This window comes from Neurospora crassa, linkage group III (genome assembly GCF_000182925.2).
Source record: "Neurospora crassa OR74A linkage group III, whole genome shotgun sequence".
NCBI classification, from domain to species: Eukaryota; Fungi; Ascomycota; class Sordariomycetes; order Sordariales; family Sordariaceae; genus Neurospora; species Neurospora crassa.
In genome coordinates, this window is record NC_026503.1 from 1,613,954 (window position 1) to 1,641,762 (window position 27,809).

At 51.9% G+C, this 27,809-nt stretch overlaps 8 protein-coding genes across 8 annotated transcripts; 5 read left to right on the plus strand and 3 right to left on the minus strand.

Annotated features, from left to right (window-relative positions):
- Positions 1-90: 90 nt before the first annotated feature.
- gna-1 (guanine nucleotide-binding protein alpha-1) lies at positions 91-3,304 on the minus strand. The gene is made up of 5 exons (XM_952040.2): positions 2,911-3,304; positions 2,259-2,450; positions 1,818-2,160; positions 1,203-1,759; positions 91-1,143 (listed from the first exon to the last, which is right to left on the minus strand). Exons 2-5 carry the CDS (start codon positions 2,374-2,376, stop codon positions 1,100-1,102), a joined length of 1,062 nt encoding a protein of 353 aa, XP_957133.1. The 5' UTR covers positions 2,377-2,450; positions 2,911-3,304; the 3' UTR covers positions 91-1,099.
- Positions 3,305-9,533: 6,229 nt separating this feature from the next.
- NCU16638 (DSBA family oxidoreductase) lies at positions 9,534-11,680 on the plus strand. The gene is made up of 6 exons (XM_011395727.1): positions 9,534-9,948; positions 10,092-10,170; positions 10,281-10,321; positions 10,403-10,536; positions 10,635-11,020; positions 11,158-11,680. Exons 1-6 carry the CDS (start codon positions 9,912-9,914, stop codon positions 11,264-11,266), a joined length of 786 nt encoding a protein of 261 aa, XP_011394029.1. The 5' UTR covers positions 9,534-9,911; the 3' UTR covers positions 11,267-11,680.
- A 308-nt stretch (positions 11,681-11,988) lies between these two features.
- On the plus strand, positions 11,989-13,308 carry NCU16639 (hypothetical protein; the record flags this gene model as incomplete). The annotated part of the gene is made up of 1 exon (XM_011395728.1): positions 11,989-13,308. The coding sequence occupies one exon, from the start codon at positions 11,989-11,991 to the stop codon at positions 13,306-13,308; it is 1,320 nt and encodes a 439-aa protein (XP_011394030.1).
- Positions 13,309-13,401: 93 nt separating this feature from the next.
- NCU06495 (mitochondrial inner membrane organization protein mio10) lies at positions 13,402-14,846 on the minus strand. Its single transcript, XM_952042.3, has 3 exons — positions 14,665-14,846; positions 14,247-14,366; positions 13,402-14,097 (listed from the first exon to the last, which is right to left on the minus strand). Exons 2-3 carry the CDS (start codon positions 14,331-14,333, stop codon positions 13,903-13,905), a joined length of 282 nt encoding a protein of 93 aa, XP_957135.1. The 5' UTR covers positions 14,334-14,366; positions 14,665-14,846; the 3' UTR covers positions 13,402-13,902.
- A 192-nt stretch (positions 14,847-15,038) lies between these two features.
- NCU06496 (hypothetical protein) lies at positions 15,039-19,568 on the plus strand. The gene is made up of 3 exons (XM_952043.2): positions 15,039-15,151; positions 15,244-17,873; positions 17,926-19,568. The coding sequence occupies exons 1-3, from the start codon at positions 15,125-15,127 to the stop codon at positions 19,427-19,429; spliced, it is 4,161 nt and encodes a 1,386-aa protein (XP_957136.1). The 5' UTR covers positions 15,039-15,124; the 3' UTR covers positions 19,430-19,568.
- On the minus strand, positions 19,490-21,353 carry NCU06497 (cell division cycle protein 123). The gene has a single exon (XM_952044.2). It carries the CDS (start codon positions 21,166-21,168, stop codon positions 19,702-19,704), a length of 1,467 nt encoding a protein of 488 aa, XP_957137.1. The 5' UTR covers positions 21,169-21,353; the 3' UTR covers positions 19,490-19,701.
- A 210-nt stretch (positions 21,354-21,563) lies between these two features.
- NCU06498 (pre-mRNA-splicing factor cwc-21) lies at positions 21,564-23,054 on the plus strand. The gene is made up of 2 exons (XM_952045.2): positions 21,564-21,864; positions 21,929-23,054. Exons 1-2 carry the CDS (start codon positions 21,632-21,634, stop codon positions 22,728-22,730), a joined length of 1,035 nt encoding a protein of 344 aa, XP_957138.1. The 5' UTR covers positions 21,564-21,631; the 3' UTR covers positions 22,731-23,054.
- Positions 23,055-23,688: 634 nt separating this feature from the next.
- On the plus strand, positions 23,689-27,464 carry NCU06499 (hypothetical protein). Its single transcript, XM_952046.2, has 2 exons — positions 23,689-27,333; positions 27,420-27,464. Exon 1 carries the CDS (start codon positions 23,882-23,884, stop codon positions 27,305-27,307), a length of 3,426 nt encoding a protein of 1,141 aa, XP_957139.1. The 5' UTR covers positions 23,689-23,881; the 3' UTR covers positions 27,308-27,333; positions 27,420-27,464.
- The last annotated feature ends 345 nt before the right edge of the window (positions 27,465-27,809 follow it).

Sequence of the window (27,809 nt, forward strand, 5' to 3'; positions counted from 1 at the left end):
TCGATACAACACAACTCACGTTTGCTTCAGTTGGTACTTGGTCAAATTACGCCTCACTAACGATATGTGTAAGCTTTGTATCACCAGTGTCACGGTTATCAATAGATTATGAAATCGTATTTTGTTTTCAAGTTAATCGCGTTTCAATATCGGTATTGGTATGGTATAGACAGACAAGACAAATCCAACCGTTGCGTTGCCCATAGGAAACCGGGACCGCCATTGCTCCCCTCTCCCACGCCGCCTGCAAAAACAAAGATAACACATCACGCGAATAAGCTTTCTTGGAAAAAACAGAAGAAGTAGAGTAAAAAAAAGGAAAAGAGACCTCGCTTGTCTTGGTATATCGTTTGCTGCACGCGCGCGCGCGCCGCAACGTTTCCCGCCCTCTGTTTTTCTTTGCCCTCTTACAGCCACAGAGGGGAGAATAGCGGAACGAAACGGGCGTCGCTCATCTCTTCGTCCGTCGTGGTTTTGGTAACCCCTGCTCTTTCTTCGCCTTTCCCTTCTCTACCTTCCCTCCAATCGGTAGCGACCTATTTGTTTCCAGCATCCTCTCCCCAGAACCCATGGGCTTGGATCCCATTACTTTCTCCCACACCACTCATGGAAAAACACCCGAGTAAGATTGAGAAAAGCACGCACGCCAAAATCATCCATTTCTTTTGTTGAGAGGGGCTTTTGCTTCCCGTAGCAGCCGCGGTGTCCCTGAGGAGAAAGAGCAAGGTGAAAAGCGCCCGGATCAGAGGGGATAGAAAAGATGATAGAAAAAAAAGAAATCGTACAGAACACCGATAGAGAGCAAAGACTCCAAGGTCGATGGGGAATCATGATTAAACAAAATAGTTAGCCCCCCTCTTGATGATGCTTCTCAAATGCAATTTCTCCAGGGACGCCCCGAGGTGTATGTAGAGCTCATATCCACTCGAAAGCCCACGCCACCTCCACTAGATCATAATCTGGAGGCAGAAACTGTGGGCATGGAGCCAGCGGCAGCGACTGGGCGGCAATACTCGAAGTTCTGATCGGTATCAACCGCTTGTCCGGACCTCACAGCCCCATTAACTGATGAAAAAATTAGAAAGATTGCGTTCAGTGCTCAAATCAAACCGCAGAGACGCAGGTTCTCCTGGATAATGATATCTGTTTTGGTCTGTTAGCTTCTTGTCCACGCAAAATTTCGAAGTAGACAAATAACATACCATTGACCGCAGCCATGACGAAACGAATTTGTGTGGTATCCGTCGCGCATGTGAAATGCGTGTAAATCTGCTTGGTCTCGTGCTGGTTCAAACTGACGAAGCGGTTGAGAATGTAGTCGCAAGCGGCAGCGTAGTCATCACCACCCTCGTAATCGGGGAAGTAGTTCTTCATCGGGCTGACCGGCAACTTCTCCTTAAACCTATCGATCTTGTTGAGGAAAAGAATGATGGATGTCTTGATGAACCACCTGGAGTTGCAGATGGAATCGAACAGAGTAAGGGCCTCCTGCATACGGTTGACGGTTTCATCTTCGAAAAGCAACTGATCGTACTCGGAAATGGCGACCAAGAAAAGAATGGTGGTGACGTTCTCGAAGCAGTGGATCCACTTCTTACGTTCGCTACGCTGGCCACCGACATCGAACATACGGTACGTAAGATCGCCAATAATGAAGGTCGTTTCCGTAATACCGGTTGTCTTGACACGTGATCGCAGAACGTCCTGGTCGTTGGGCATATAGTCGGGCGCGGCGATACGAGCGATGTTATCGAAGTAGCTGTGACAGCATGTTAGCGGTTGGAGACCAGAGCCTCCCTCATCATGCGGAGACTTACTATCTTGCCGAGTCGTTCAATTGGTATTCCCTTGACCTCTTAAAGCAGCTCTGGACGCCAGCGTCCCTCCAGAGGGCCTCGATAGCATTGCCAACCTCAGGAGGCAGCACGTCACCTTCTATTTGAGCGGGCTGCATGAAGATGGTCTGGACATGGTACTCGACGCGCTGATCGGCGAGTGGCAACTCTAGGGACTCCATGGCCTCGAGAATGACACGCATGGACTGCACAGTGTTGCTGAAGATGATTTCCTTGAACGACTCGCGCTCGTCGCGCGAGTAACCTCCTTCGTGGATAAGCTTCATCTGCTTCAAGATGGTCGACTTTCCGGATTCACCAGCACCTGCAACATATTGTCAGCTTCTGTGAAATTTCATTGGTGACCCAAGGGTCCGGACCAGGGCCGCGCCAGCAATTGGCTTGTCGGGGGGCATGACATACCCAGAAGAAGCATCTTGATCTCATTGCGTTGTTGCATGCGATCCCTCTTGAGCTGGTTCTCAATCTCCTCGTTCCGGGCCTTGCCCTCCTTCTCCTCTGTACTCATTCCGCAACCCATTTTGGCGACTTGTTGTAGCTCGTAGCAATGATAGAGAGTGTCTGTTTCGTTATTCGGGGATTATTATCGACGGTCTGGTGACGAGTTTGAGGTTAGTATCAGAGCGATGATAATTGAGACGAACTGGGACGTCGACAGGCGATTTGTATTTGTAAGTGTTAGGGGGGGCGAGAACCCCCTGGTCTCTGGGGGGACGGGAGGCAGTCCAGTTGGAGTCTCCGCTGCGAAAAATAGCGGGTGCCCTTCCAGAAACGAGCTAGAACCACCACCCCCGAAAAGCCTCGGAGTCGCTGTCATTGCGCCCATTGAAACCGCAAACAAATGTCGGATCGAGGCTCGATGGTCGATGCAGTTTCGAAGGTGTCGATTGTTGGGCATGGCAGCGCTCGGTGAGGTGCGATTGATGGGCAGCAAACAGGACAGACAGCCTTTGAGGGCAGCACGACGAGGCCAGAGGATAATGGGATGCAAAGGCGTTCGTTCTCTTGCGGTGGACTGGACTGAATGAAGTGCTTATGTTGCGAACCTACTCACTTTTTTTTTTCCGGCAGTATACCACGCAATTGCAATTAGGCCTTCAATCAACCGCACTTGATTGGAAGGGGAGCGTCGGATCGGTTGGTGCGAAAGGGAGAGACGGGTGCAGCTCGATAATTAGAAAGTCGTCAAGACCATACGATAGGTAGGTGATTGTCGCGAGGTAGGCGGCCAAGAGTAGAGTTGCTGCTGGACTCTCTCAGCAATTCGCGGTTTGCGGGAGGAAGGTTGTCGAGCCGGAAAACGGAAAACGAAAGGAAGGGAAAGATTGGGGAATTGGTGGAGGAATGGGAGGTTGGCTTTGTCGGTGTTAATGTGAGTGAAATGGAATGGTGCGCACTCTCACACCAGACCCAAACCAGGCGACCAGGCACACTCCAGCACTGATGCGTAGGTGCTGACTGCGTAGTGCGTACAGGCATCGGGCAGGCGCACAGTACAGGCACTACGCTAGACGGCACTCCGATTTCCAGTCCCAGTTCCATCAGTGAATTTCGGGGGCAGCGACCCAGCAGAGACCCACCGCGCACTCTCCAAGGTGAGATGGGCTCCAGCCGCGATGGCACTCTGGCTAATCAGAGGCGGTCGTTGCGTGCATGCAAGTGGGCCAATGCAACAGACCCTGGGCTGCCGGTCTTGGGAGTTGGGACGATGGACTCCTCCTCCTCGTTTGGATGCCGACCTGTACGACCATCATTGACCCTTTTCGTCCTATTTGAACCTCTTTTTTTGATAACACGGCTTTGCCCTTTGAGGTTGCTTTGCGACTGGCTGCCTTGCCCTGTGCCTGGCTTCCTAGTTCCAAACATTGTGAGTGGATGCTACTCTAGGCTGCTGTTCATGTTCATGCACCGCGTCGACGGTGGAAAGAGCGTAACATCGCCCACCCCCTTCGAGACCCTCTCTATCCATTTTGATCCATCGCCCACCCGACGTGTGCCCCTGGCCTGGCCTCCAGTGGCATCCGTACCTGGCATGACATGGAATGGAACAAAAACGGCGGACACCACTGGCCACCATCATCACCCTTTGCATTTCGACAATCGCCCTTTTCTGCTCCAGTTCCTCGCTCCAGTCCGGCCCATCCCATGCGATCACCAAGGGGATGGCCACATGGCGGTGGGCGAATTTTACCCCAAGACTGCCCATCCTGACCGTTTGAAATTTGGCCAGCCGATAACAGCCATTGTCGGTCGAATGAAAAAAAGCGTTTCCAGTTTTCATGTTTCTTGGTTCTCCTGACTTAGCTCAAAGAGTGGATCTCTGGGCAAAGGCTAGTCGGCATCCCAACGCGGCCATGTTTTTGCGCTGGAGCCGTGTCGAGCCCCGTTTCGTCCGTACCTCCGGGTCAGGAACAGAAGAAGAAGAAGAAGCAATGTACTGCGTAGTGTAGTGCCTACCTCGCTAACATCTCCATATTCCGTACACACACTACCGACTTCGTACACACAACACTACTACATGCGCTACGAATGCGCAGTCACTGCGATTAATGGCTTCTGTCAACACGAGACCGATTGAGTGATTGCAAAAACAAGATGTTGGAAACCCACTGAACTGTCCCGGGCCAGAATTAGCAACAGCGTATCAGCAAAGGTACGGGAAAGACCATGAGAATCTCTACAATTGATATGGTATCACGCCGCTGAGCACATCACGTCGTGCACGGATTTTGTGTATGTGCGATACGGTTCAGCGATTGGGAAACGAGGCTTATGAGGATAATCCCCTTCTCATTCCATCTGTCTGCCATGTCACTGAACCCTGATCTGTCGAATTCGAGGTTGGAGAGTCGTAATTTGCACCTGGTCCATTGGACAGGCTCCGGTTAGAACACGATCTGGCACGGATACGGCACCGATCCGACCACAGCACGGCAGGGCTCCGTGACACTCGCGAAGCCATGCCCGATACCCCTGACCGACCCTGAACCGATCAACATCAGTCATCAAACAGCGGCAGGCTTGCGCCGGTGCTTCGGATCCGGGTCTACCACCGGTGCTGATGTGTCCGGTATGATGCGGCACGGGCAGCTGTGCGATATCGATACATTATATGTGTGACAGTTTCGACAGTGCCAGTGACAGGTCTGTCTGTAGACGAAGTGTATATGTACACAGATCAGCCCTGCACTAGCAGAGTAGGCCCAAACAGTACATAGGAGAACTAACGGACCGCAGAAGCGGCGACGACGACGACGACGACGTCTCGGAGAGCCTCTTCGACGCCTCTTCTTAGGATATTGGGGCTCCGGAAATCCCCAACAACCTCAAGCTCGTTTCGACTAGTCATAAGGCCGTCAACCGTGAACAAAGATTCGACGCCTGCTATAGGCCCCTGGACGAGGGTTAGACAGATTCTTGGATTTCCATGCGTGCATATGCATCTAATAAAGTGCGACTTTGAAACCACCACCAGATTAGCCGGGATTGACGATCCATGCGGCACAAAGGAGACTTGTATCAGACACACGTCAGCCTTTGGTTCTATAAGGTAAGAGCATATCATGTATGCTTTGGCTGTCGTTAAATCTGATAGGACAGACAGGTATTCAGACTGCAACGATGCCGATGCTTGAATTGAAGGATTTCGAAATGTTTGCTTGATGGCCAACATCACACACACACACACACACTCTCTCTCTCTCTTTTCATCCCTCCCTTCCTTCCTCCCGCTGGCCGCAGTATTGTTTGCTCATCTAGGACATCGCAGGAACAACCACGATCACTCACAACGGAGCCCCCAACCCCACACGAACTGGAAGGACCTACGGGAATGAATGGAACTGAAAGCACGAAATGGACGGGTTGGAACTAAATCCGAACTGAGAGATTCCTTCTCCACAGAGCATTGACCATGCCGATGCGCCATGTCCCACTCCCACCTACCTCCACCCCTGTAGGGCCCGTTTTTCGACACCCCCGCCTCATGTGATCAGCAGGAACCGATGGTCTTTTTTTTTCTTCAAACAAGATCCACGCTCATGAATTTTGGTGGATGTTTGAAACATCCTATTGTGATATTTTGGACAGTCACGAGAGATCATCACCCAAAAAAAGAGAAGTGACGGGAAGACGTCTAAATAAGTTTATATCACTTTCCGAAAGGACAGCCGGGCATGCCATTGTCAACAAGACAACGGTCCGAACCTACGACGAACGGCACAGAACAAAAACCCGGCAAGTTTAAAGAAACCCTAAAACACCAACGTACGATTAATCCGGCAACGCCTTCTGTTTAGTTAGCGCGGCAAACTCCGTATTTCAATCACAACAAAACTGCCGGGCTACAAAGGACAATCGCGGCGGGCGAATTGAATTGAAAGAAAAACGAGAGCAGCAGCTACCATCCCCACGCGGCAGCGGCCGAAAGCAACAGTCATCATCCCGGCATGGTTCAGTTTGATCTTTTCTTCGGGTTCAATCATTGTTGGTTTGGGGTTGTCGCCAATCCCGCAATTTTCTCATCTCCGCCCAACTGGCCGGGTATCCTCTTCACGCTGTCTCGATTCCTTTCTTCGCTGAAACTACGCCGGTCAATATGGCACAAAACTGGAGTCTTTTCCTTTTTGAAGCTTTATTTACAAACTGAGAGATTTGATATTTCTCCTTATTCATGCCGTCGGTAGGGGGGGGTTTACGCGAGGCTGCAACGGTGCCTCTTTAGTGGCCAGTGGTAGTGTGCATGGTATGTAGAGAGCTTGTCTCTTCGCAGACTTTTGGCCCGAAATTGTCTGCAATTTGAGAAATGAGCAGACCAAACTCTTTTCTGGCTAGGGGCTGACTCCATGTAAGCGCGGCTATTGGCTGGGGCTTGTACTCCACTGTCGCAATAATGCTAGCGTTATGTTCATGTCAGGCACCGTGCTGCACAGGATCGCGACATGCATCGCTAGCACGGCAACACTTTTGGTTGAAGCTGGTGGGGGCGAGATCATGACTTTTCTTGGCTCTCCTTCCCGTTCCGTTGTTGGCGGTGGTCGATGGTGTCATCGCCAGGCGTGTGGTTTCTCTAGCCTGGAGCGCTGGGGTCTTTTTGCTTTGCTCCGTCTTTTCAGGCAGTGTCTTCAGTGGGAGATGCGCTACACTGCACTACACTACAACCTGGAAGGATAACTTAAGCCAGACCACCTCCCTTACTCCGCTGGGCTAAAAACTCGGTCCTTTTTCGTTGCTTCGAACTGGAACTCAAGAAGCCACCCAATCTTTGCTTGCACATCATTTTGGGTTTCCCATAATGCTACGAATGCTTCGTTTCCCCCATATGCCACGTTTTTTTTTATTTTATTTTTTCGTGGTTTACCCTTCGTCACGCAGCCCCTTCATCACTTTTCAATGTCCCGCCATCATCCTCGCCCTTGCGGGCCGCAAGTGCAAGATTTGAGATTTCGCTTGTTCTTTTTTCGGGAGCGGTTTCAGATCATGACATGGCATGGCTCATGGAGTGGTATGGCGAATTCAGAAGTCTGAGACTCAAAAAGACGAAACCCAAAAAGAAGCCGGGTTGTCATGGAATTTCAGCGATTTCATGGATGTGTTCCTTGTCGTACAGTATTGACCCTCCCCCGGTTCTGGCTTTCGGGGTGAACGCCCACCCCGAATGACTTTGCGTTCGGTTTCTGTTACAGCGTCAGTATTAGATATCCTGGCACACTGTTAAACCACCGCTTCAAGTTCCAAGAGATGTGCCGCGATATCGCAGACAAGATGGAGGAGCGGAAGCAAGGACAAACGGCGAAACGTCTGCACACCCGCTCGTCGTGTATGTATATGCATACCCGCTGCGACGGCAGCTTGGGGTATGTTTGAAAACAACTCTACGTATAAGCTCTTACAAGCAAGTGCCCTACCATCAACATCAAGGGCAACCGACCTTTCATCTCATAACAGATACGAAACACGCTCTAAAAAGAGAGATCGAATGGTTCGAAATGAAACAACATGGGCAAAACGAAATACGCATCTCTTTATCGTGTCATAGGTATTCAAGATCGCGCACCAGCTCCTGGCAAACCCCAACCCATTCATTCATCATCCTCAACAATCAATCGTTTCGGCCTCCCACATGCCACCCATCGCGAAGGGGAAACCGAACCCAAGCGAAAGTTCGCCTAACTCTGGAAAACGAGATATTCTAGAAGCCGGTTTCGAAGAAGAAGAAGAACAAGAGCGCAACTAAATCTTGAGAGAGATATGATATGATACGGGCATACGGGATCCCACGTCTGCCCACATACATCCGGGCCACGGGCCACGAAGCAACCACGGCAACCACGGCTGTAACGTTGGGCAAAATTGATAATTGACAAGAAGTCCAGTTGCTAGTGTTCCAATCGAATTTGCAAACTCATAAGGCACGGACGTTGGATTAATTAGGACCGTACGTTGGTGCAAGTGCCCTGGCAAGCGTAGTATGGTGTGCACAGTACACTACCCTACAGCCAAGGTGCCATTTTATTTTCTTTTTTGATCTCTCTCTTTTTTTTTTTTTTTTTTGTTGCTTTTTCAGGGGCTTTCCGTAACGGGCAGAAATTTTCCGAGAACAGCAGGAGGAAGTTCGGCACGGCCGAGTGGCCAATAATCCCTATCGATCGGTTGCCCGGCTGCCCGGCTTTTTTTTTTGGTCTGTCGCTTGTGAAAAGCAAAAATACCAAAAAAAGGAAGGTCGGGAATTTGGAAGCGAAGCGAGCGGACATTGGAGCCTCACCTCTACACATCCTCATTCATTCGGTTTCATTTACACTACTGCCTCTTTGTAGGCTATCCCCAGATTACACTATTCCATGGACTGTGGGACTTGTGACTTTCGTTTTTTTCTCCTCAGAATAGTATACCTTACCACGTTTTTACTGGGAAGGTCGTCGCGGAGATATGTAGGTAATATGAACGATGATGATATGATGCTGATGAAGGCTCGCGTATTTTGGGTTTCGGATTTAATGATGGTGGGTTTGGGCATTACATCATAACTGGGAGATTGGTGAGTTTCGGATATAAAGGTGGACGGCGTGCCCAGTCTGATGTTTCCGTTCACCTGGCTGAGCTAGTCTTGTTGTGTTGTGTGAGTTGGTGGTCGCCCACGTTCAACTACACACTACATATCACGATGATCTCTGACGGAGATCGAAGATGACTGACTACCCAGCGAAAGAAGCAGTCTTCTTCTGTTCCATTCACTGATGCATCAGCTACTTACTTTGAACCATATTCTCCCCTCTAGAAACACAAGCCCCTACAAAAGCCATCGCTTGATCCCCCCAGGTACCGTCAAGCGCCCGTAGTGATATCGCACAAGAGCCTCCATTTACTGAGATAACACCCGGCCGAAGGACTTCCTTCATTCGTAAACATCCGAGGTGAAGAACAAAAGATAGCAGAACAATACGCACGATAAGTCCGCAGAAAAAGTAAATCCTCAGAAGTAAAAATTAAGCAAATACATAACCAGCATCAACACCGGGCTCGTAGCTGAAGAGATTGGAGGCTGGAGCTCACAGCGCGGTATCATCGGCTACCGGTGAGCCGGTGTTGCTGAAAGCTGCAGCAGGTTCACTAATCACTAAAGACGTTGTTTCATTGTTCATCGCTTGCCATGCTCGAGCCATTCATGCAACGCTGCAAGCCGTCCGTAGCTGAGCTAGTAACAGCTCGCTTGTGAGAGGAAGCTGTGATGTGGTTGGCCAGACACCCACCCCTCAACGGGCCTGAACCGAACCGAGGTTGAATGAACGACACCATTCAGTGACACCATAACATCACAAGTCAGTCAGTCACATTGGATATGATATGTTCACTAATCAGTAATTCCTTCATTTAGAGAGCGCCGACATTGAAGTACTTATAGCTTGCTTCACGATATCGAAATATTGGAACCTTTGGTGGCATCTATTGCGACTGCATGAGACGAACGGGCAAGGCCAGGCGAAACCAGAGAAGACGAGATCAGAGAAGAAAGGCTGTGGTTGTACCTAGGGAGGTAGAAAACGGAAGACAGCAACAATGGGTGGAGGAAGGATTGATGTGTATATGGACATTGGTAAGTCAAAGCAGGCCTGCTGCCACTTGAACTCACCTACCTCTACCTACCAACTTGGTCTAGGTAGACATGGAATCAGAAACGTGGGTATGCTTCTCATCATTGTCTTTTAAGACGACTAACACACACTCTACATACAATAGTGTCCCTATACAGCTACCTAGCCTTCCTAGACCTCCAACAAAATGGTGAACTCCTCAGGGCACACAATGTAGAGGTTGAGTGAGTCTCTCTCTCCGTGTTTCCATAGCATACAAGAAGAGAAGAAAAAACAATGCTGATCCTGGTGATTACTCAACTAACCACCTGATTTAATCACCCTCTCCATCTAGGTTTCATCCTGTTCTTCTTGGGGCTATCGTCGTCGGTTCAGGTAAGCTTCTATGTTCAAGCTTATCCGCTGTTATACTCACCTTGACGTTGATGTGATCTAACGGCTGGCTGGCTCAAAAAGGTAACAAACCCCCCTGGACCCTGCCTGCCAAAGCCGTCTACTTCGCTCATGATGTCCGGCGGTCCATTGCCCGGTTTCCGGGGCTGGTTATCCAAACGCCCAAGGATTTGATGGCTGTTTCCAAGAATATTATCGTATGTATTGTCTCCTCGCTTTCTTTCTCTCCTCCCTGACCTTCTCTCCTCCCATTTGCTCATCATCAGCCAAACTAACAAAAGAGAAAACCAAACAGCCCAACCGCGCCCTCCACTTCATCAAATCCCACCATCCCCCTTCCACATTCCTCACCATCTTACACTACTTCATGTACCTCTTCTGGTCTCCCCCCAACTTGGACCTGACGCTGCCAGAAAACGTAGCCAAGGCGTTGTTGGAGTGTCCAGCGGACTTTGATGGCTCTATTGCTGCTCAAGGTAGTGAAGGGGTGGACAAGAAGAAGAAGAAGTTGTTCACAAAAGAACAAGTAGAAGAGATCATGAAGGGGACTGAAACACCCCAAATCAAAGAGGCCCTAAAGAACACGACGCAGGAGGCCTTGGATAAGGGGGCGTTCGGGAACCCGTGGATTTGGGTTACTGACGGGAAAGGGAGGCAGGAGCCGTTTTTTGGGAGTGATAGGTATGCCCTGGTTTTCATATTCTTTTGTTCCTTTGTTCATTCATCCTTCGCAGTGTACATTTGGCAGGGATGGAGAAATGGTTGCTGGCTACCTAATGGGTTGATTGCTGACTTTTTGACAACGAACTCGAAAATAGATTCCATTTCGTCTACAAGTTCCTGGGCCTGCCGTACCAGGATGTTACGCTTTTGCCTCCTGGTGGCAGGTTGGTGTTATCTGAGGGAGAGGATACGGCCAAGTTGTGATGGGACCATCAGGAAGTAGTTGTTGTGGAGAGGTAGATCTTGACATTATTTTGAAGCTCTAGAGCATCTCAGACGGACGTGTGGAAGGGATAGAACTGTTCGCGGATGAGTCTGTCTTTCTGACTGTGAAGGGAGGGACCGCGAAATGGGTTGTTAGATACCTACTGTAGGTAGGTATGGACTTTATGGGCTTGGAATTTATGGGCTTGGACTTTTCTGGCGTTGCCGTTCGTGCCTTCTGATTCTTAAATGAGAGTTGAGTACCTCGAAGTGGTCAAGAAGGCAGGTACGGTAGTCAGCTTAGGCGCGAATGAAATGCCCGATCTTAGGTATACAATCAAGCAATGGGAACGCTGGCGTTCACATGGTCAATGGAAGCAGCTCGTGTTTCATCTACCTACCTTTACCCCTTATATACCTAGAAATTCCTATGACCTTCTCCTCGCCCTAAGGATAATACTCGCCTTTTTCAGCATTCTTACTTACCTGTGTTCTCCGGATCACTCACCGGGAACCACAACCAGACAGCACAATCGATTCTATAGACTCTCGACACCCGGGGAAAGACACTTATTATCGTCACGAGGAGAACTGTCACAACCGCAGCTACAAGACGATTATCAGCACCATACCTATTAATGGTCTTGCCCACTCGACCCAGGAGCACCTGTCCTCTTAAGCCAGCAACAACCTCAGAGGAGGACATCCAAGATATATCTAAAATGGATCACCACAACCACCATTTTGACCTCCTTCACTTGCCCGGCCAAAACCTCCACTACCACCGCCATCCACCCTCACAGCCGTTACCACTATCCTCCAAACCAAACCCAAAACCAATCGATACTCTTCGAGTCCTTCGTCGAGTGGCCGCCGCTACCACCGTCACGATCCCGCCGGTTACTAATCAATTTAAACCAACTCCAACCACCACATCAGCCACTTGGGCCTTTTCAACTGTTTTCACCACCACCACCAATCGAATACCCAGTACCACCACTCTCTCCTCACCATCCAACACACCCCCCAAAACCAACACCTCCTCTCAATCCTCCCACTCCACCGCCGCCTCCCGCCACGAAATCGTCCTCCTAGCCCTCGGCATCTTCATCCTAGTTGCCCAACTAGCGCTAATCATCTGGGTCGGTGTCCGCAGACGGCAATTCTCCCTTTCTTCTTCTTCTTCGGGTTCGGCTTGTGCGTATCATCACTGGCACAGGGAGAATTGCCCTAAGGAGTTGAATGGGTTGCAGTTGGATGGACGGGGGAGTGGTCTTGGTTGTGGGTCAGGATCAGGATCAGGATCAGGATCAGGATCAGGATCAGGAAGAGGAGGAGGAGGGTTTGGACATTGGCATGAAAAAGGGGGAAAGTGTATGTGGAAGGAAGCGTTTGGGGAGAGTTCTTCTAGCCCGATGAGTTCGAAGACGATGGGGCTGAGGGCTAAAGAGAGTATGGAAGAGGTGGAAAACGGGTTGGAGAGTTCTTCTGGGTCTGAGTCTGGGTCTGCGTATGAGGTGGATGAGGAAAAGGGAGGGAGAGAGGGTATACGCAGCCGGGGCAACTCTGTTGTCATTGCTGGTGCACATGAGCTCGTGGAAAGGGTGAGGAAGAGGAGTGATAGCTTGGGCACGTTTCTCATGGAAATAGGGGTAGGAGAGGGACAGCATGTCGAGATGGTACCTGAAGAGCAGCAGAAGACAGCAACAAGGAAGAGAAGTAATACTTTTACGATGGGATTGGGGAGGAGGATCAGTGGTGGAGGTGAGGCTGGCCTCAGAGAACGCAAAGGGTCTGCTGCCACTGCTACTGCCACAGCCATTGCCGGGGAAGAGAATGCTGAGATGGGTGTTGGAAGGACGAGTGGGCTGAGTGCTGATTTGGGGAAATTTGGAGGGAAGTTTGACGGGACTGAAGAACGTGATGGCGGCGGTGGTGGTGGTAAGAAAAGGCGTGGATCCTGGGTGCAAGGTTTCAGGAGATTTTCTGGACTGGGTGACCAACATGGAGTGCAAGACCCGGAGAAAGGAGGCTATTGGTAATGCTATTCCGAGGGAGCTTGGAGACATGGTTGCCGTGGTTGGATACCTGGTATGACTGAGAGCACCTCATTTTCTCAAATAAACTTCAGTTGTTGAATTTGATTCAAGTCCTTGTCGAATGCTCGCTTGTGGACTGATGTTGTCTCAGCCCACTCTCAAGTCTTGGCCTACTGAAGGCTCTCATCAGCTTGAGTCTCTGTTTGGGTAGATAGTAAATAGATTGGTCTATTGTTCCTGTCAGTCGCTCGTCACACAAACCCGAACATCCACAGCAGTTGCATGTCATCCACGCCCATCTCTCTGTCAGCTGTCTCCTACTCTATGTCGTTGAACGTTTTGGTTGTACACACAAAGGGAATAATCGTAGTCTCTTGCTTGTGGGGGGGAATCCGCGGCTCCGTCTCGTCTGTCTGGGTCTCTGGGTCTTTGGCGCATCGTGACTCCTCTAGCATTGTCTCTTGTCTCTTTCGCTCTCCCCCGAACCTAAGAATGATAAGACATCCCTTCTTTTCCCTTCGCCGTCTCCTCCAACACCGAGTACTCCGAATCAAGCTTTTTTTGATCTTCCTCCTCCTGTCAGTTCAATTGACCGGCTTAGGCCTGGGCACGGATTTCCCTGGCGGCCTGCTTCAGGCTGGTGTTGCACTCCTCATACGCGCGGCCGGCACCGAAACCGACGCCGACGAAGGCGGGCCACGCCCTCCGCTTGAAGATGAGGACGGAGAAGACGACACCGAAGCCGAGGCCGAGGGTGGACTTGATGAGGAGGTTGGAGAGGCAGCGGTCCCACTAGCGATTCGCACCTTTATTAGCAAAGCCAGCACAGCGCAGATGAGCTTAAGCTATCTAGATGGGACCCAATGCGGGGCTTTGCGCCCAAGGCTGTGGGAGGGATGTGTCCGAGGCCCGGAGCAATTGTGCAATGGGGGGAAGCTCACCTTCTCGTTGAGAAGGGCCTCGCTGACGGGACGCGTCATGGCGGTCGAGGGGGCAGCGGCCACGGGGGAAGAGGTCGAGTCGGACATGGTGATGATGTGCGGGTTTGGTGGTTTGAAGCTCTGCAGGCAAGAAAGTCAGAAGATTGAAGGCGCGCGAAATCGAGAAGTGGTTGGACGAGGCACAATGGTTGGTTGGAGCTAGGTTGTTAGCGAACTATGCTTGGTCTGTTAAGCTAGTAGACCTGAGACACGGCAGCTACAGGTCCTGTCCATAGCTGTACCTTAGCTATGACATAGCAGAGGCATACATAGCATGGACAGAACATGCCCTGGACAGAACATGCCGACAGCTACCTGTCTCGAGCTAAGGCTTGATAGACACAGGCTTCGAGTTGAGATGGCAGACGGACATACAGACCTGTTGTATATGCGTAGCGAGTGACCTCTGGACGAGGGTGGAGCAGCAGACGAAGAAAGATGAACACGCGACCTTCAACTGTTAGCAGCAGCAGACGTCGATGATGTTATTTTCCCTCGGGAGATGTTCCCAGCGCAGGCCCGGCGAGCGGATTGCGGATCGATGGACCCCAGCAAGTGCCAATTGGTGCCTTTGTCCTTCGTCGGCTGTCTCCGTCGTCACCCGAAGGCGGTGACCAGCTCTCGAGTCTTGGCGCAATTGATTTCCCTGACAGGAGTGGGTCCCGGGCCAGAATTGGGACGGCAGAATCCTGGGAAATTTTGGAGATGGCGCTGGGGCGGTCAACAGTAACACAGCTACACCTTCCACTAACACTTCAGTTGGTCAAGCATCACTCACTCTTTCTCGGTTTGTCGCATTATGCATTTTGGCTTTTAAGATACCCAATTTCTACTTCAAAATGGGTGTGAAGAGCGCAGAGTCTCGGGTAAGTGAACGTCGCTTCACATTGACAGCTTACTGTACCACCCCAGCCAAAGAAAACACTTCCACTAACACCACCACCACCACCACCCATAGACAGGCGAGGTCGCCCTCATCAAGGCCATCCGCGCACTCGACGGTAACAGCGCCGACACCATCGGCCAAAGACTCGAGACAGTATGGAACACATTATCGAAACACAGGGGAGGTAGCTTCCATGCTGCCGAGGAAATGCTGCTGCGATGGCTCCTCAAGAACATGTCTGGATCCGCCGCCATCAACCACCAAGTCCGACGCTTTCCCTTATCCTGGAATATCATGGGCGCAGTGTTCGCCTGGATCCCACTCTTTTCCCTAGCGAAGTCGCTTGCCGACCGACGATTTATTGCCGTCCTGCAACAGACACTCAAGGACATCTCGACACCACAAAGCAAGAAGGGAGACTCAGATGTCGAGATGAAGGATGCTACATCGGACGAGACTGCGCAGAACTCGAGGAAACGAAAACGGACAACAGCCGCCACATTCCATCTCAATAGTCAACAACAAGTCGCAGGACGCCTCCAAACCGCCGAGGCTGTCTTCGAAGCTCTCCGAATCCTTCTATCTCGATGCGACATCAAGTCAACCGACGGGCTGCCGAGCAATCGTATGGGTGCCGAACACATCAAGTCACTTTTCTCTTCATCTGCCTCGGATGTTATGCAGATTCTGGTGCCAATTCTTTCCATCTGCAATCTTGCCGCGAAAAGCGATGAGCTCGAGTCGTCCAAGGAACAAAGCACATGGATGTCCACTTTCTATACCCTCTGGGACCTCCACCTCCAAGGCCCCGAAGATGCTTCGGCCGTCGCTGTCTCGCTGTCTGGCTTGGGCGCCCATCTCCTCAGCAGACTGACGGCCACACCGCGCCACCCTTCCCTTACTATCGACACCTCCGTACAAGAGCAATGGGCCCGGGACCTCCGTCGCTTCCTCACACGAAACATGATCCTCCCTGCACGAGCGGCCTTCCTAAACAACCGGGCTCAGGATGTCATCCAAGTCGCTACCCAGATGTCCTCCGACTTTGCCTCTACCAATTACCCCGTTCTCTTCGACCTCGTCACCAGGGCACCGCGTGTGCTAAGCGAAAAGGCGACAAAGAAGGATTACGAGGAATGGATACAGGCTGTTTTTGATGGAATCCTAGCAGCTTTGAAGGGTGCCGACGCCAGCAAGAGCCAACCTGCTGTTGAAGCTGTCCTGGAAATGGCGGCAGACCAGCAGCTGCCTCTATCAGCCGAGAGCCTGCGCTCTGTGTGCAAGGCATATGGGCTTCAGGGGGACAAGCTCAACTGGAAGCTCCACCTTTCCATCGCTAAGCTAAACCCGGATGTGTTCTTGGTTACGCAAGAAGGACAGGTGCTTCTTGACCAGGCTCTCGCGCACACTTTCTGCACTAGGGAGAAGGAGGCGGAGAAGTTTGATCAGGCGACCGAGTTCCTCATTCATCTAGTCAATGGCCATGCTCGGGCTCGTGACCTGCAGGGATTCATCAAGACATGGCTCACGTACCTTGACAAGAACGAGCCGAGCGGGTTCCCTTGGACAAGTAGTCAACTGGCGAATGTCGTGGCGAAAACCGTTGAACAATCTCTTACTGTTGGTCAGTTAGTGGATATTCTTAGCTGGGTCGACGGGCAAAAGACAAAACAGAAGGGTGTTAAGTTGGTTATTCTTGCGGCTATCGCGAACGGACTGTCCCTGGAAGCATATATCGATGCTGCCAACATGCGCACGCTTGAAATCGCCTCCAAGGAAAAATTTGACAAGAAGGAAAAGTCCGTCATCTCTACCGCTCGGTGGACTGTTGCTGAAAAGGCCATCAGCCGGGCGACTGTAGCAGATGCCAAGTCTATCTGGGGAAGCGTTCACTCGGACCTAAAGACTACGTTCAAGCGTTCGGAAACATATTCCCCAGAGGCTTTTGCTGCATTCAAGTGTTGCGCGGCAGCTTGGGTGAAGCTTGCTGATGATGACGAGGCAGCCTCTCTGACCAGCTCGTTTGTTGACAAGCTGGACAAGAAGGATGATACCAAGGGTACCTCCAAGGGCGACGAGAGCTCTGTTAGCAAGAGTTCCTACACGACTTGGATACTTGAAGGGTGCCCTCACCTGGTCAGCCTTTTGACAAAGAGGCAATCCGCTTTCCCACCAACACTAATCAGCGCCCTTACTCCGTCTGAAAAGGACGAAAGCCGAACTCTGGACAGTGTTCAAGTGTTGGCCCAACAGGTCTTGGAGAATCAGAACATTGTTGGCAACGAGAAGGTGATTGGTGGTCTGGTTGATAAGACCATTTCACTCATTGAGACCCCCAAGGGCCCGGAGTCTCTGATTGTGGCAAGAGGCGCGATACAGCTTTTGCTCGAGGTGCCTATGGAGGCATTAACCAGACAACAGAGGGAGTCTACCATGAAGAGGCTGATCTCGCAGGCCAAGAAGGTTGTGGACAAGCCCAAGCATGTTGATGCGCAGTATTGGTCACTTGTGCTGAGCTTGATGACCAAGCTCATGTCAAAGCCCACATTCTACGAGGATATGAAGTTCGACGACCTGGAGACGGCTGGCAGGTGTATCCGGAAGATCTACAAGACGTCCGAAGAAAAGGGGTCAACGGAGACAATCCTCCAAGAGCGTGAGGACTACCGTCTCTTGGAGGCGTTGGCTACGTCAACCATACGGTATGTTGAACAAGAAATCGTCTGCTAGTGTGGTGCACTAACACGAGAACAGACAGATGTGTGTTGCCTACCCCGAGGAGCGTGAAAAGGCTTATATCGCCAATGCCTTGACCGTGCTCAAGTCCGACTCTGAAGAAGCCTACATCGCCCCCCGTCTCGTTTTACTGCGTGCGTTTATCTCCGTGGCCAGGGAGAACGAAAAGATCAAGGATGAAGCAGACTCTCTTAACCTGCTCGCTACAGTCAAGCCCATCATCACGTCCAAGAAGTGGCGTGGAAAGAAGCTGCTGCCCTTGCTGCTGGCTTTGGAAGCCACAGATGTCCTAGAGCCCAAGGATGTCAAGAAGAAGTTCTCTTCTGCAGTTAATACCCTGCTCAAGGCTAGCAACTGGCTTCTCGAACATGGCTACCAAGCTGGCTGGGAAGTCCGCACCTTCATCGCCAAGCATTTCAGGGAGGAGCTGGGCGCACCTCTTCAGATCGTCACCGGCGCTCAAGCGCTAGCCGATGACAGTGAAGAAGAGGGCAACGATGCCGAGAAGCTAGGATCGGTGGCCGCAGCCTTTGAGAAGCTCTCAGTGCTGGAGTATGTCGATGTGGTAGTCAGCAGCGTTTACGAAGACACCAAGCTCGGTTATCTCAAGGAGCTCTTCGTTGGGGAGAGCGAGACCTCTGACGCTAGCAGTCGCCTCCTTATCGTGGAGAGGCTGATCCAGCACATCAGCGGCACTCGCCCACCTGTCCGCGATGACTCCTCGCAAGGACACTTCGATCTAGCCCACGCCCACTCCCTGCTCTGTAACAGGCTTTCCCACGCAACCAGCTCCGCAGCGCAGTTCCTCCAAATCGCCAAGATCGTTCACCTCCTCCTCGACAAGAAGGCCAACTGCATGACCCAGTGGAACATCGACTCAACCCTCAGTGCCGTGTCCGCCATTGCCTGCGACGTCTCGTCTACCACCATGCTCACCACCACCCCCAAAACCTACGAATCCCTCTGCCACCTCGTCGACATCGTCATCAAGCGCCACAGAAAGCGTCTAGACGGACACTTCCACATCTTGATCCCTGCCCTACAATCCCTCCTCCGCCGACTCATCTCATCCGCCTCCTCCACCTCGACCGCCCCTTCGCTCTTGTCGGACTCAACAAAGGAACGCCACGCCAAGCTTTTGTCGAGGCTCCTGACGCTCATCACTGAACCGACCGTTGCCTCAGTCTCTTCCCGCTCCAACACTTCCGCCACCACCACCAAGGATACTGAACATCACAACTACCAACATCAACCCCTCGACAGCGAAAAGGACAAGGCCAAGCGCTACGCCGGCCAGCACATGTATTTGGTGCTGATGGCGTACGTGAAGCTGCAGCTGGAGTTTGTGGTGCCCCTGGTGGTGAGGGAGCAGCTGGAGACGGGCATGTTTAGTATCGTGGATATCACGCCGGCGGAGGGGGAGTTGAGGATCATGAATGATGGCATGGACCCGAGTGGACGGGTGATTTTCAAGGAGATGTACAAACGGTGGGAGAGGTTTGGGAAGTGGTCGGGTGTGTGAGGTGGGGTCAAAGAAGTTAATTTGGGAGTTGAACAGGTCAGTCAGGCAGGCAGGGTATGGATTGGAAAGGTGTTGTTCTTGTTGTGAAGATATTGTATATGTGTGTAAATATAGAAAAGATACCAATTTTTAGTGACCTGTCCTAACCTGAAATGCCTTTTCCTTTGAATCTTGGTCGCTTGTGATATACCTGAATGAATTGACACCTTTGTATAGCCTACAAATATTCCATATCCTTGATGTCCTTGATGTCCCGATGATCTTCGCTTCGTTCAGCTGCTAGAACCACCTCCCCTCTGGTCCTGTAACCTCTGCCACTCCCTAGCAAACTCCCTCATGCCCCCTTCGCCCGCCATACTAGCATCCACTACATCCTTCGGCATCTTATGCGCCGAGTACTGCGGCGAGCTAAAGTTGTACGCAGCCGGATCATCCTGCTCCACCAGCCTCAACTCAACCTCGTACTCCTCTTCGTGCTCATCATCCGTCGTCGTCTCATCATCATCAAAGTGATTCTGCTCGTTGTTGTCGTCCTCCTCTTCTGGTTCCGTAAGGTTATCATCTCCCCCAGCAGCAGCAGCAGCAGCTCCCGTAGCAGAAAACCTTAACCTCACTGTCTCCTCCTTCTTTTCTGGTGTTGACTCCGCCGTCCCCAACACAGGCATCTTGACATCCGCCTCCAACAGCTCCTCCCACCCAAATAGAATCGTATCCGTCCGCGGCGCCCACGGGTTGATATCGATCAACCTCGCCCTCGCCAATCTGCTTCTAGCCTCCGAAGTTTCGTCATCGTCACTCTCAGAGTCGGACCGGTATGCCGCCTCGGGGATATACACGTCAAAGACAAACGACGAATCGGGAAACGTGTACTTGAGCTTGGTGTTGAACAGCTCGCGACAACGCGCGATGATGGCCGGCTGCAAGCTGCGCAGGAAGGCGTAGTAGTTGAGGTCTCGCTGGGTGATGGCGATGAGGTTGCGGTCCTTGACGAAGCAGCGGAATTCGAGAGAGGGGAGCGGGGAGAAGAAGGAGCGGAGGACGAGAACGGGGGTGAAGCCCTGGGGTTGTTGTTGTTGTTGCTGCACTTGCGCCGCCGCCGCCGCCGCCGTCGAGGAGGGGGATTGTGGGGTCGACGTTGTCGTCGAGGGGACGCAGTCGTCAAAGGCGTGATCGAGATCGTGGCTGATGAAGGACGAGGACTTGAGGAGGATGTAGACGTCGTTGGCCGAGGTGCATTTCACCGTGTTAGGGTGGCGCGAGATCCAGGTCGCGTCCTTGGGCGAGGACCAGTTGAGCTTGGGGGCAGCGGCACCGCCGAGGGCCTTGATGGCTGCGTTGATGGCGTTGTGGAGGTCGGGGAAGCGCTTGTTGGGAGGCAGCTTGGCGGGCGTGGAGTCCTCGTCGTCCGAGTCCGAATCGTTGTCGGCGTCGCCGGGGTTGCGGGGAGGGGCGGGTATCTCGGAGGAGGGGACGGTGGGCTCCCAGTCGTCATCGTCGTCAGAGTCGTTCTCGTTGCCCGGCTCGTCGTCGGCCAGGATGATGCCGTCTTCGCGGATGTACGAGATGAACTCGCGGCTGAGCGGGATCACGCGCGAGCGGATGCATGAGGTGCGGTACTTGGGGAACCAGTAGTCGTAGGAGCAGTGGAGGATGTGGTCCCGCGTGACGGGAGGGAAGGTGATTTGGCCATCCTGTTGCGGCGCGTTGGCGGCTTCTAGGATGCCATCGAGAGCAGGCATGGTGGAGGTGTTTGCTCGAGGGGGTTGTTGAGGGGGTGTCACGTCTGGAGGATGTGTTCGGAGTTGTCTTGCAAGAGGTCGTCAAGGTCGCTGCGGGGCAAATGTTGAACAAGCTGTGGAAGATCCGGGCGATCGATCCAACAACGCAAAGGGACTCACTTTTCCTTCTGCAAAGAAAATCGCACCCCGCAGGGTCGAGAATTCGAGAACGTCAGTGCCCCGCTCGCTCGTTGAGTGACCCCACCTACATACATACTAAGATGAATCCACAATTCTGCCGGCGCATTCCAACCCCAACTCCAACTGCGAACTGTTGATAATCTTTCACCGCCTTCAGTGAGCGCTACATCGACTGATCACCGCCCAGGACTGGCCAACTGCTTTTCTTCCCGTTACATCATCATCATCAACAACAACAACACCAACAACAACAACATCATCATATCCCCAAAACTGACCAACAATGTCCGACAACGTCGGTCTCTCCACGCCGCGTGGTAGCGGTACCTCTGGCTATGTCCAGCGTAATCTCGCCCACTTCCGCCCGCGCGACAACTACCAGTCCTACCCGCCCAAGGACTTTGACAGCCTAAAACACCAACCGCGCCAGCCAGACAAGGGCCTTCTCGAGCACGATCGCAAGCGTGAAGTCGAAGTGAAGGTATTCGAATTGCGCGACAAGTTGGAAGAAGAGGGGTGAGTTGGTTCTGGACCCATCTCCAGCACCTGCTGCTTGCTTGCTTGCTAACACCGGTGGCAGCGTCGAAGAAGATGAAATCGAAACCCGTTGCGACGAACTTCGCCGGAAACTCCTCGCCGAAATGGAGCGCAATCAAAACAGTCGCGGTGCGCCCACCGGTCCCCGCAAGAACTTGAAGATGCACCAGGTCCACGAACTAGCCGACGCCAAGATCAAAGAGAGCGAGCGGTTGCGCCAAGCGCTGAAGATCAGCCGGGACTACCAAGAGGGAAGCCACTGGAAAAAGCAGGAGGAAAGGCTGAAGGGTGCACTTGAGCGGGAAGCAAATGGTGACAGCAGCAGCATGCCGCCCCCGCCTGCACCAAGTGGGCCCTCTGGTGGCAATGACCGTGGTGGCGATCGTGACCGTGGTCGTGGTCGTGGTTTTGGTCGCAGGGATAGGGACGAAGGCAGACTCAACTCTAGGGAGCGCCGCGCTCCTCCCAGGGATTGGGACAGGCCGCCAACTCCGAGAGGAAGGGGTGGAAGAGGTGGAAGAGGAGGGAGGGACAGGGAGGTTGACAGCTATCGGGGCGCCGCTGGAAGGGACAGGAGCAGGAGCAGAAGCCCCATCAGGGAGAGAAGTCGTACGAGAAGCCCAGTCAGGGACACGGGCCGATCCAGAAGCCCGGTGTCGGAGAGGAGCCTAAGCAGGAGCAGAAGCCGCAGCAGGAGCTACAGTCGGAGCCGGAGCCCACCCCGTAGAAGGGCTGCGGACAGCCAGGATCGCAGCCTGAGCCGGAGCAGGAGCAGGAGTTACAGCCGGTCTCCGGATAGGGATCGGTATCGGGAGAAGTACAGGGATCGGGACAACCGCGATTAGCTTGGCGACTGAGAAAGAGTTTCGATTGGGCTGGGCCATTCACAATTGAGCGAGAAGAAAAACGACCTCAGCCCGACTCAATTACACAAGGAATCGTTCCAGGGCTCGCGGTGTCCACACTAGGAGTTACGGCGTTTGATTTGGATGAGAACTTAATGAAGGGCGAATCGAAATCAATTTCAGCTAGGGAAAAAGTTGGCAAAAGCATCGGCGTTTAGGTAAAATATCAGGGCGCTGTCCCTGTGAAGACGAATTATTGTGTGTTATCACTTATTCATCAATCCCAGTTATTCTCTAGTCTGGCCAAACGAACATTGACCTCGGCATTGCTTGAATTATAAGGAAACGAGGAGGTAGTAATCGAGCGAGGTGAGTACCAACCATGTTCCACGGAGAGATGACCGAACTGGTGTGAGAAAGAAAATCACATGCGATTTCAGGTGACTTCCAACTCACTCAACAACCTGTACGTTAGCTTCCAAGCTACATGATCTACGACATGAATCCCATACAGCACTAGCTGTGTACTTGGAATACTTCAAGGTACTAATTTAATAATTCGAGAGGGAGGTAGAAGGACAAATTGGGCGCGCAGTATAAGCCCTGGTCGTAGCTACACTACTGCACGTCATCCAACACACTACCAGATCACGGTGCAGTAGACTTGTAGAAAGCGGGTGAGCTAGCTATAAGTTAGTGATTAAGACTGGTTGTAAATTATTGGGAGGAAAATAAGGGGACGACGAGGTGGTGGTCTTGATACCTCTCCTACCACCGATTATTTCAACTGCATGCCCTGTTGGGTCTACATCAATAATACCTTTGCCGAGTATCGATAGCAAAGTCAATTTAGTGACTTTGCTCCTCCCCTGAAGCACGTCCGGGATCCAGTGGTTTACGGCGCGTCATGCGATGCACTGCTGGCGGCTCTGTCCCTGGGCCTCCCCGCCGTTGACAACACCTCTCCACCCCACCCTACTTTGGAGACATCAACATCATCAACAAGCACTGTTCTTCACATCAACTATATGGCTCACTCATTCCCGGGCCACACCTAATGGTCCAGTGACTCATATGCCCCGTTCACAGATAGATCTGGCTACAAAGAATCTGAGAACAAGGGTCCGCAAGGTGCAAATCGCGACGGCGAAATGGAGCCCAGGACCGGACCTCAGCCGCTTTCGCACCGACGACTTGGGCAGCGAGTAATCAAAAGCAATAGCGTGAGCGCCGCGCTTCATGACTACCTCCACAACAACCCTGGGGGGTTCGATATGCGCTTTTATGCCAGGCGGTATGGCGTTTCGGTTGGCAGTCTTACAATGAGACTGTGGAGGGAGAAGAGGAAGGAGAAGAAGGAGGATGATGCAACTGAGGCTCTGGACAGTGATCAAGAGACCATGGAAGGTTCAAGGATCGAGACACCGGCAGCGTTAGCAAGGCCAACAACGACAACAAGACCAGAGCGACAAAGCCTCACATTTCCCATTCCCAAGCCAGGCAAGATAGCCTCTCGAGAACTCGTAGAAGCCGCCATTGACGAATACCTCCACAGCGACCCTCCGGTGTCTGGCCTTGACATCGCTAGAAAGTACGGTCTACATCCGAGCACCATGAATAAGAGGATAGCTTTGATGAAGATGTCGAAGGATGTTGCTAGAAGTGCTGGGAATATAGGAAAGAAAACCAGGAGCGGAAGGGCAAACAACTTGAGGAGTAATCCTCCGAGTTCACGTCAACAACAAGAAGCCGGAGCCAAGCCTGGTATTCCAGGCAAGAGCATCCCGCCGCCGCCGCCACCACTACGACCACCACCAACAGCAGCAGTACCGACACCAGCACCAACCTCTGCAAGTGGACCAAAACAAGCCAGAAGTCTATTCACATTAAGAGCAAGAGTAGATCGCATCAACTCTGCCATGGAGTACATCATCCAAAATCCCGGTCATTGTTACAAGCATGTCGCCAAAAGATTCGGCGTGGGTCGTCGGACGCTCTTCGGCAGGGCTGCGAAGTTGAGAGCAGCCGGTATCAATGTCCCATCCTCAACGATTCCAGGAAGAAGGATGCCAGCAAAGCGGGACACCTACATTACTACTGGTAGTAGTAGTGGGCATGGCGATGTACAAGCCCAACGACAACGACAACAACGACAACAGCCCAGTGGAGGTTCAGCGGAAGAGGCAATAGCAGCGGTAATCAAAGCCAGAAGCAGCACAAGCCAACGGCCACGACAGGATCAAGGACAAGGCGAAAGTCAGAAACAGGACCCGACAGAAAAAAAGAAGAAGAAGGAGAAGAAGGAGAGCGCGTCACAGCCACGACCACAACCACAATCACATCAAGAGCGAGAGCGAGGACGAGGTCTAGGTCTAGGTCTCAGAAGCAGCAGCCGAATCAAAGCCGCCGCACAGACAAGCGTGAACGCCGGGGTTAGCAGTAGCAGCAACAGCAACAGCAACAGAAACAGCAGCAGAAGCAAAGAGAAAAGTAACAACAACAACAACAATAACCCTTCAGACTACATGTCCAGAGCTGAGCGATGCGATGCCGCCTGGGAGGAGTACCTCTGCAGCAATCCGCGGCCGAGCCTCCTCTATTTTGCAGAAAAGTACGGAATTCACAAGAGCACCTTGAGCGCGAGGAAAGGGGCTTTGAGAAAGCAGGGGGTGGATGTTGATCTATTATTCATGAATTCTGTGAAAGTCAATACTAATGGTAATGCTATTGCTAATGGGGCCGGCAGTGGAGGGATGACAAAGGTTGTGGACTTGAGGAGCAGCGGATCTGGCTCTGACTCGGACTTGGAGGAATCGGAATCGGAATCGGAATCGGGTTCGGAGGCGGAGGATGGTGGTGACCATGAGATCATTGACTTCGAGAGTAACGTCACCTCACCACCTCCGTCGTCGAAGCTAGTAATAGCACGACGTCAAAATATGCAACTGTCTGATATCCAGGAACGATACCTGGTGAACTGGTACCTTCGCGAAGAGTCACTAGGGAGAGGAGCACCGAGTCGTGCTAAACTGACTAGCATGGCATTGTCGTTATTATTTGACGGGCAGGAAGTGGACTTGGATCTCCAGGATGAGGATTGGTTGGGTATTTTGATTCAACAGTTTCTGGAGCGGAATTCGGATATCAAATTGATGGTTGGAAGGGCGGAGGGTGAAGATGGGATATGGAGTGAGGAGGTAATGGGGGGGCTTGTGCCAGCACAGAAGATGAGGAAGCCCGAGGATGGCATGAGGAGGTTATGGGAACCAACAGCTGCTGAAGCAGCAGCGGCAGCAGCGGCGACGGGTTACATCTCTGACGAGAATGATGAGGAAGGTGATTGGGAAGACGAAGAAGAATCCGATTCCGAGCAGAGCGAAAGTGATGAATCAGTCTCCGATTCTGAAGACTCCGAAGAGGACGACTCCGACTCCGACTCTGATCCTGACTCTGACTCTGACTCTGACACCTCGACCAGCACCTCAAACGACAATCTCTACAACCAAGCCTTCGTCGAATCCCTCTTTGTCAAACTCGAGTCCACACCCTCCCCACCGCTACTATCACCGGCAACAACAGTGGCAGTGGCAGCGACAGAAGGCGGACACGAACATAGTAGTAACCTTCCAACACCCCAATCCTCCCACGACATCCAACAACACTATCTCTCTGCTCTACATAACTCTCAGTCAGCGACGCAGACAGCTCAGATTGTCAAAACCCTGTGCCTCAAAACCGGCAAGGCTCTGGACCTCAAGAATTCTGCGCTGGAAGCCCTAAGGGAGAAAGCGGACCGGTTAGAGAAAGAGGCTGGGGAGTTGAAGAAGGCCATACTAGAAATCACGGCGGCGGCGGCGGCGGCGGCGGCAACGGCGGGAAAGCATGATGGTCGTCTTCTTCTTGATCCTAGCCCTGATTCTAGTTCTAGTCCTCCTTCTCTGGGGCTGTTGTTTCCTGAGGAGGAGCGACATGAACGGGAGGAGGATCAGCAGCAGGAGCAAGAGCAAGAGGGACAAAAAGGAAAGAAGTCATCATCTTCAGGAAGCATGAACATGAGTTCTGTCAGCGATGTCAATGCGGCAAAGGAGATTTTGGAGAGGGCCACCACCACCATCACCACCACCACCACCACCACCACTGATAAGGGAGTAAGGGCATCGTCATCATCGATAATACCTCCTCCCGAACTAGGAGAGGCAAACTCAATGCAAGAGAGTTTGCACGGTGGAAGTAACGAAGTGGGTGGTCAAGGAAATGGGGAGCTCAGTGAAGAAGAGAGTGAAGAGAGTGAAAGTGGCTATGACAATGAGCACAAGGGAAGCGACGCTAAACGCCCAAGTTTTCTCACTGATGATACCTCAACAACAATAGTGTCGCATGACAAAAATAGCAGGAAACGGCGGCGTCGCATGGTGGATATAGAAATTGTGCTTGAAGCCAAGAAAATGTTTGGCTTTGCTCAGTATGAAAGCATAGGGCCATGGACTGGGGCATACACAGTCGGGCCTGGGGCGGCGCCCGGGAAGAAGAGGAGGAGGATCACGGAGCGGAACAGGCAGGGGGATTACTCTCTATAGCGCATATTAGCAGCATCACATCACAGGTCAGTGTATGTTATGAGAGATCATGGATAGTGCTTGCTACCTCTCTCTCTACTTATGTACCAAGTGGTGGCTGACGATGTTGAAGTTTTATTGTAGTAAATATAATCTGATCGTAGAAAGCATGGAAAAGATATAAAGCAAACAAACTTGTGAACAAACAAAAAACACTTTCTCTCCTTCATCAAAACGAACAATACATCCTAATACATTTAAATATGTAGTACCGAACATGTGTAAAATCCATTCATCCTCCCTTGTCCGTCCTTCAAAGTTCATGGGGCGTGTTCATCTATCTCTTCTCAAAGGAAGATACTACAGGAGACGGACAAATGTATACAAGTTATTGGGAAACGCTTAGGGTTAATGAGGAGAATATACATACGTAGGAGTCCAGGGTCAGTCAAGGTTGTAAAGGCAGGGAACCTGGTAAGGAGGACCCAGGTGGTCTGTCTGGGCCTCGGCTATGTATGTGGTG

Bases quoted from the DNA above. Each gene is read 5' to 3' on its own strand.
- NCU06495 (XM_952042.3), bottom strand. From the start codon at position 14,333: ATGTCCGACTCGACCTCTTCCCCCGTGGCCGCTGCCCCCTCGACCGCC. The intron at 14,098-14,246 runs GTGAGCTTCCCC...GCGAATCGCTAG, and splicing joins AGGCCCTTCTCAACGAGAAG to TGGGACCGCTGCCTCTCCAA.
- gna-1 (XM_952040.2), bottom strand. From the start codon at position 2,376: ATGGGTTGCGGAATGAGTACAGAGGAGAAGGAGGGCAAGGCCCGGAAC. The intron at 1,760-1,817 runs GTAAGTCTCCGC...ATGCTGTCACAG, and splicing joins TTGAACGACTCGGCAAGATA to CTACTTCGATAACATCGCTC. The intron at 1,144-1,202 runs GTATGTTATTTG...AGACCAAAACAG, and splicing joins CGTCATGGCTGCGGTCAATG to ATATCATTATCCAGGAGAAC.
- NCU06497 (XM_952044.2), bottom strand. From the start codon at position 21,168: ATGCCTGCTCTCGATGGCATCCTAGAAGCCGCCAACGCGCCGCAACAG.
- NCU06496 (XM_952043.2), top strand. From the start codon at position 15,125: ATGGGTGTGAAGAGCGCAGAGTCTCGG. The intron at 15,152-15,243 runs GTAAGTGAACGT...CACCACCCATAG, and splicing joins TGAAGAGCGCAGAGTCTCGG to ACAGGCGAGGTCGCCCTCAT. The intron at 17,874-17,925 runs GTATGTTGAACA...ACACGAGAACAG, and splicing joins TTGGCTACGTCAACCATACG to ACAGATGTGTGTTGCCTACC.
- NCU06498 (XM_952045.2), top strand. From the start codon at position 21,632: ATGTCCGACAACGTCGGTCTCTCCACGCCGCGTGGTAGCGGTACCTCT. The intron at 21,865-21,928 runs GTGAGTTGGTTC...CACCGGTGGCAG, and splicing joins GACAAGTTGGAAGAAGAGGG to CGTCGAAGAAGATGAAATCG.
- NCU16638 (XM_011395727.1), top strand. From the start codon at position 9,912: ATGGGTGGAGGAAGGATTGATGTGTATATGGACATTG. The intron at 9,949-10,091 runs GTAAGTCAAAGC...TACATACAATAG, and splicing joins TGATGTGTATATGGACATTG to TGTCCCTATACAGCTACCTA. The intron at 10,171-10,280 runs GTGAGTCTCTCT...CTCTCCATCTAG, and splicing joins GCACACAATGTAGAGGTTGA to GTTTCATCCTGTTCTTCTTG.
- NCU06499 (XM_952046.2), top strand. From the start codon at position 23,882: ATGGAGCCCAGGACCGGACCTCAGCCGCTTTCGCACCGACGACTTGGG.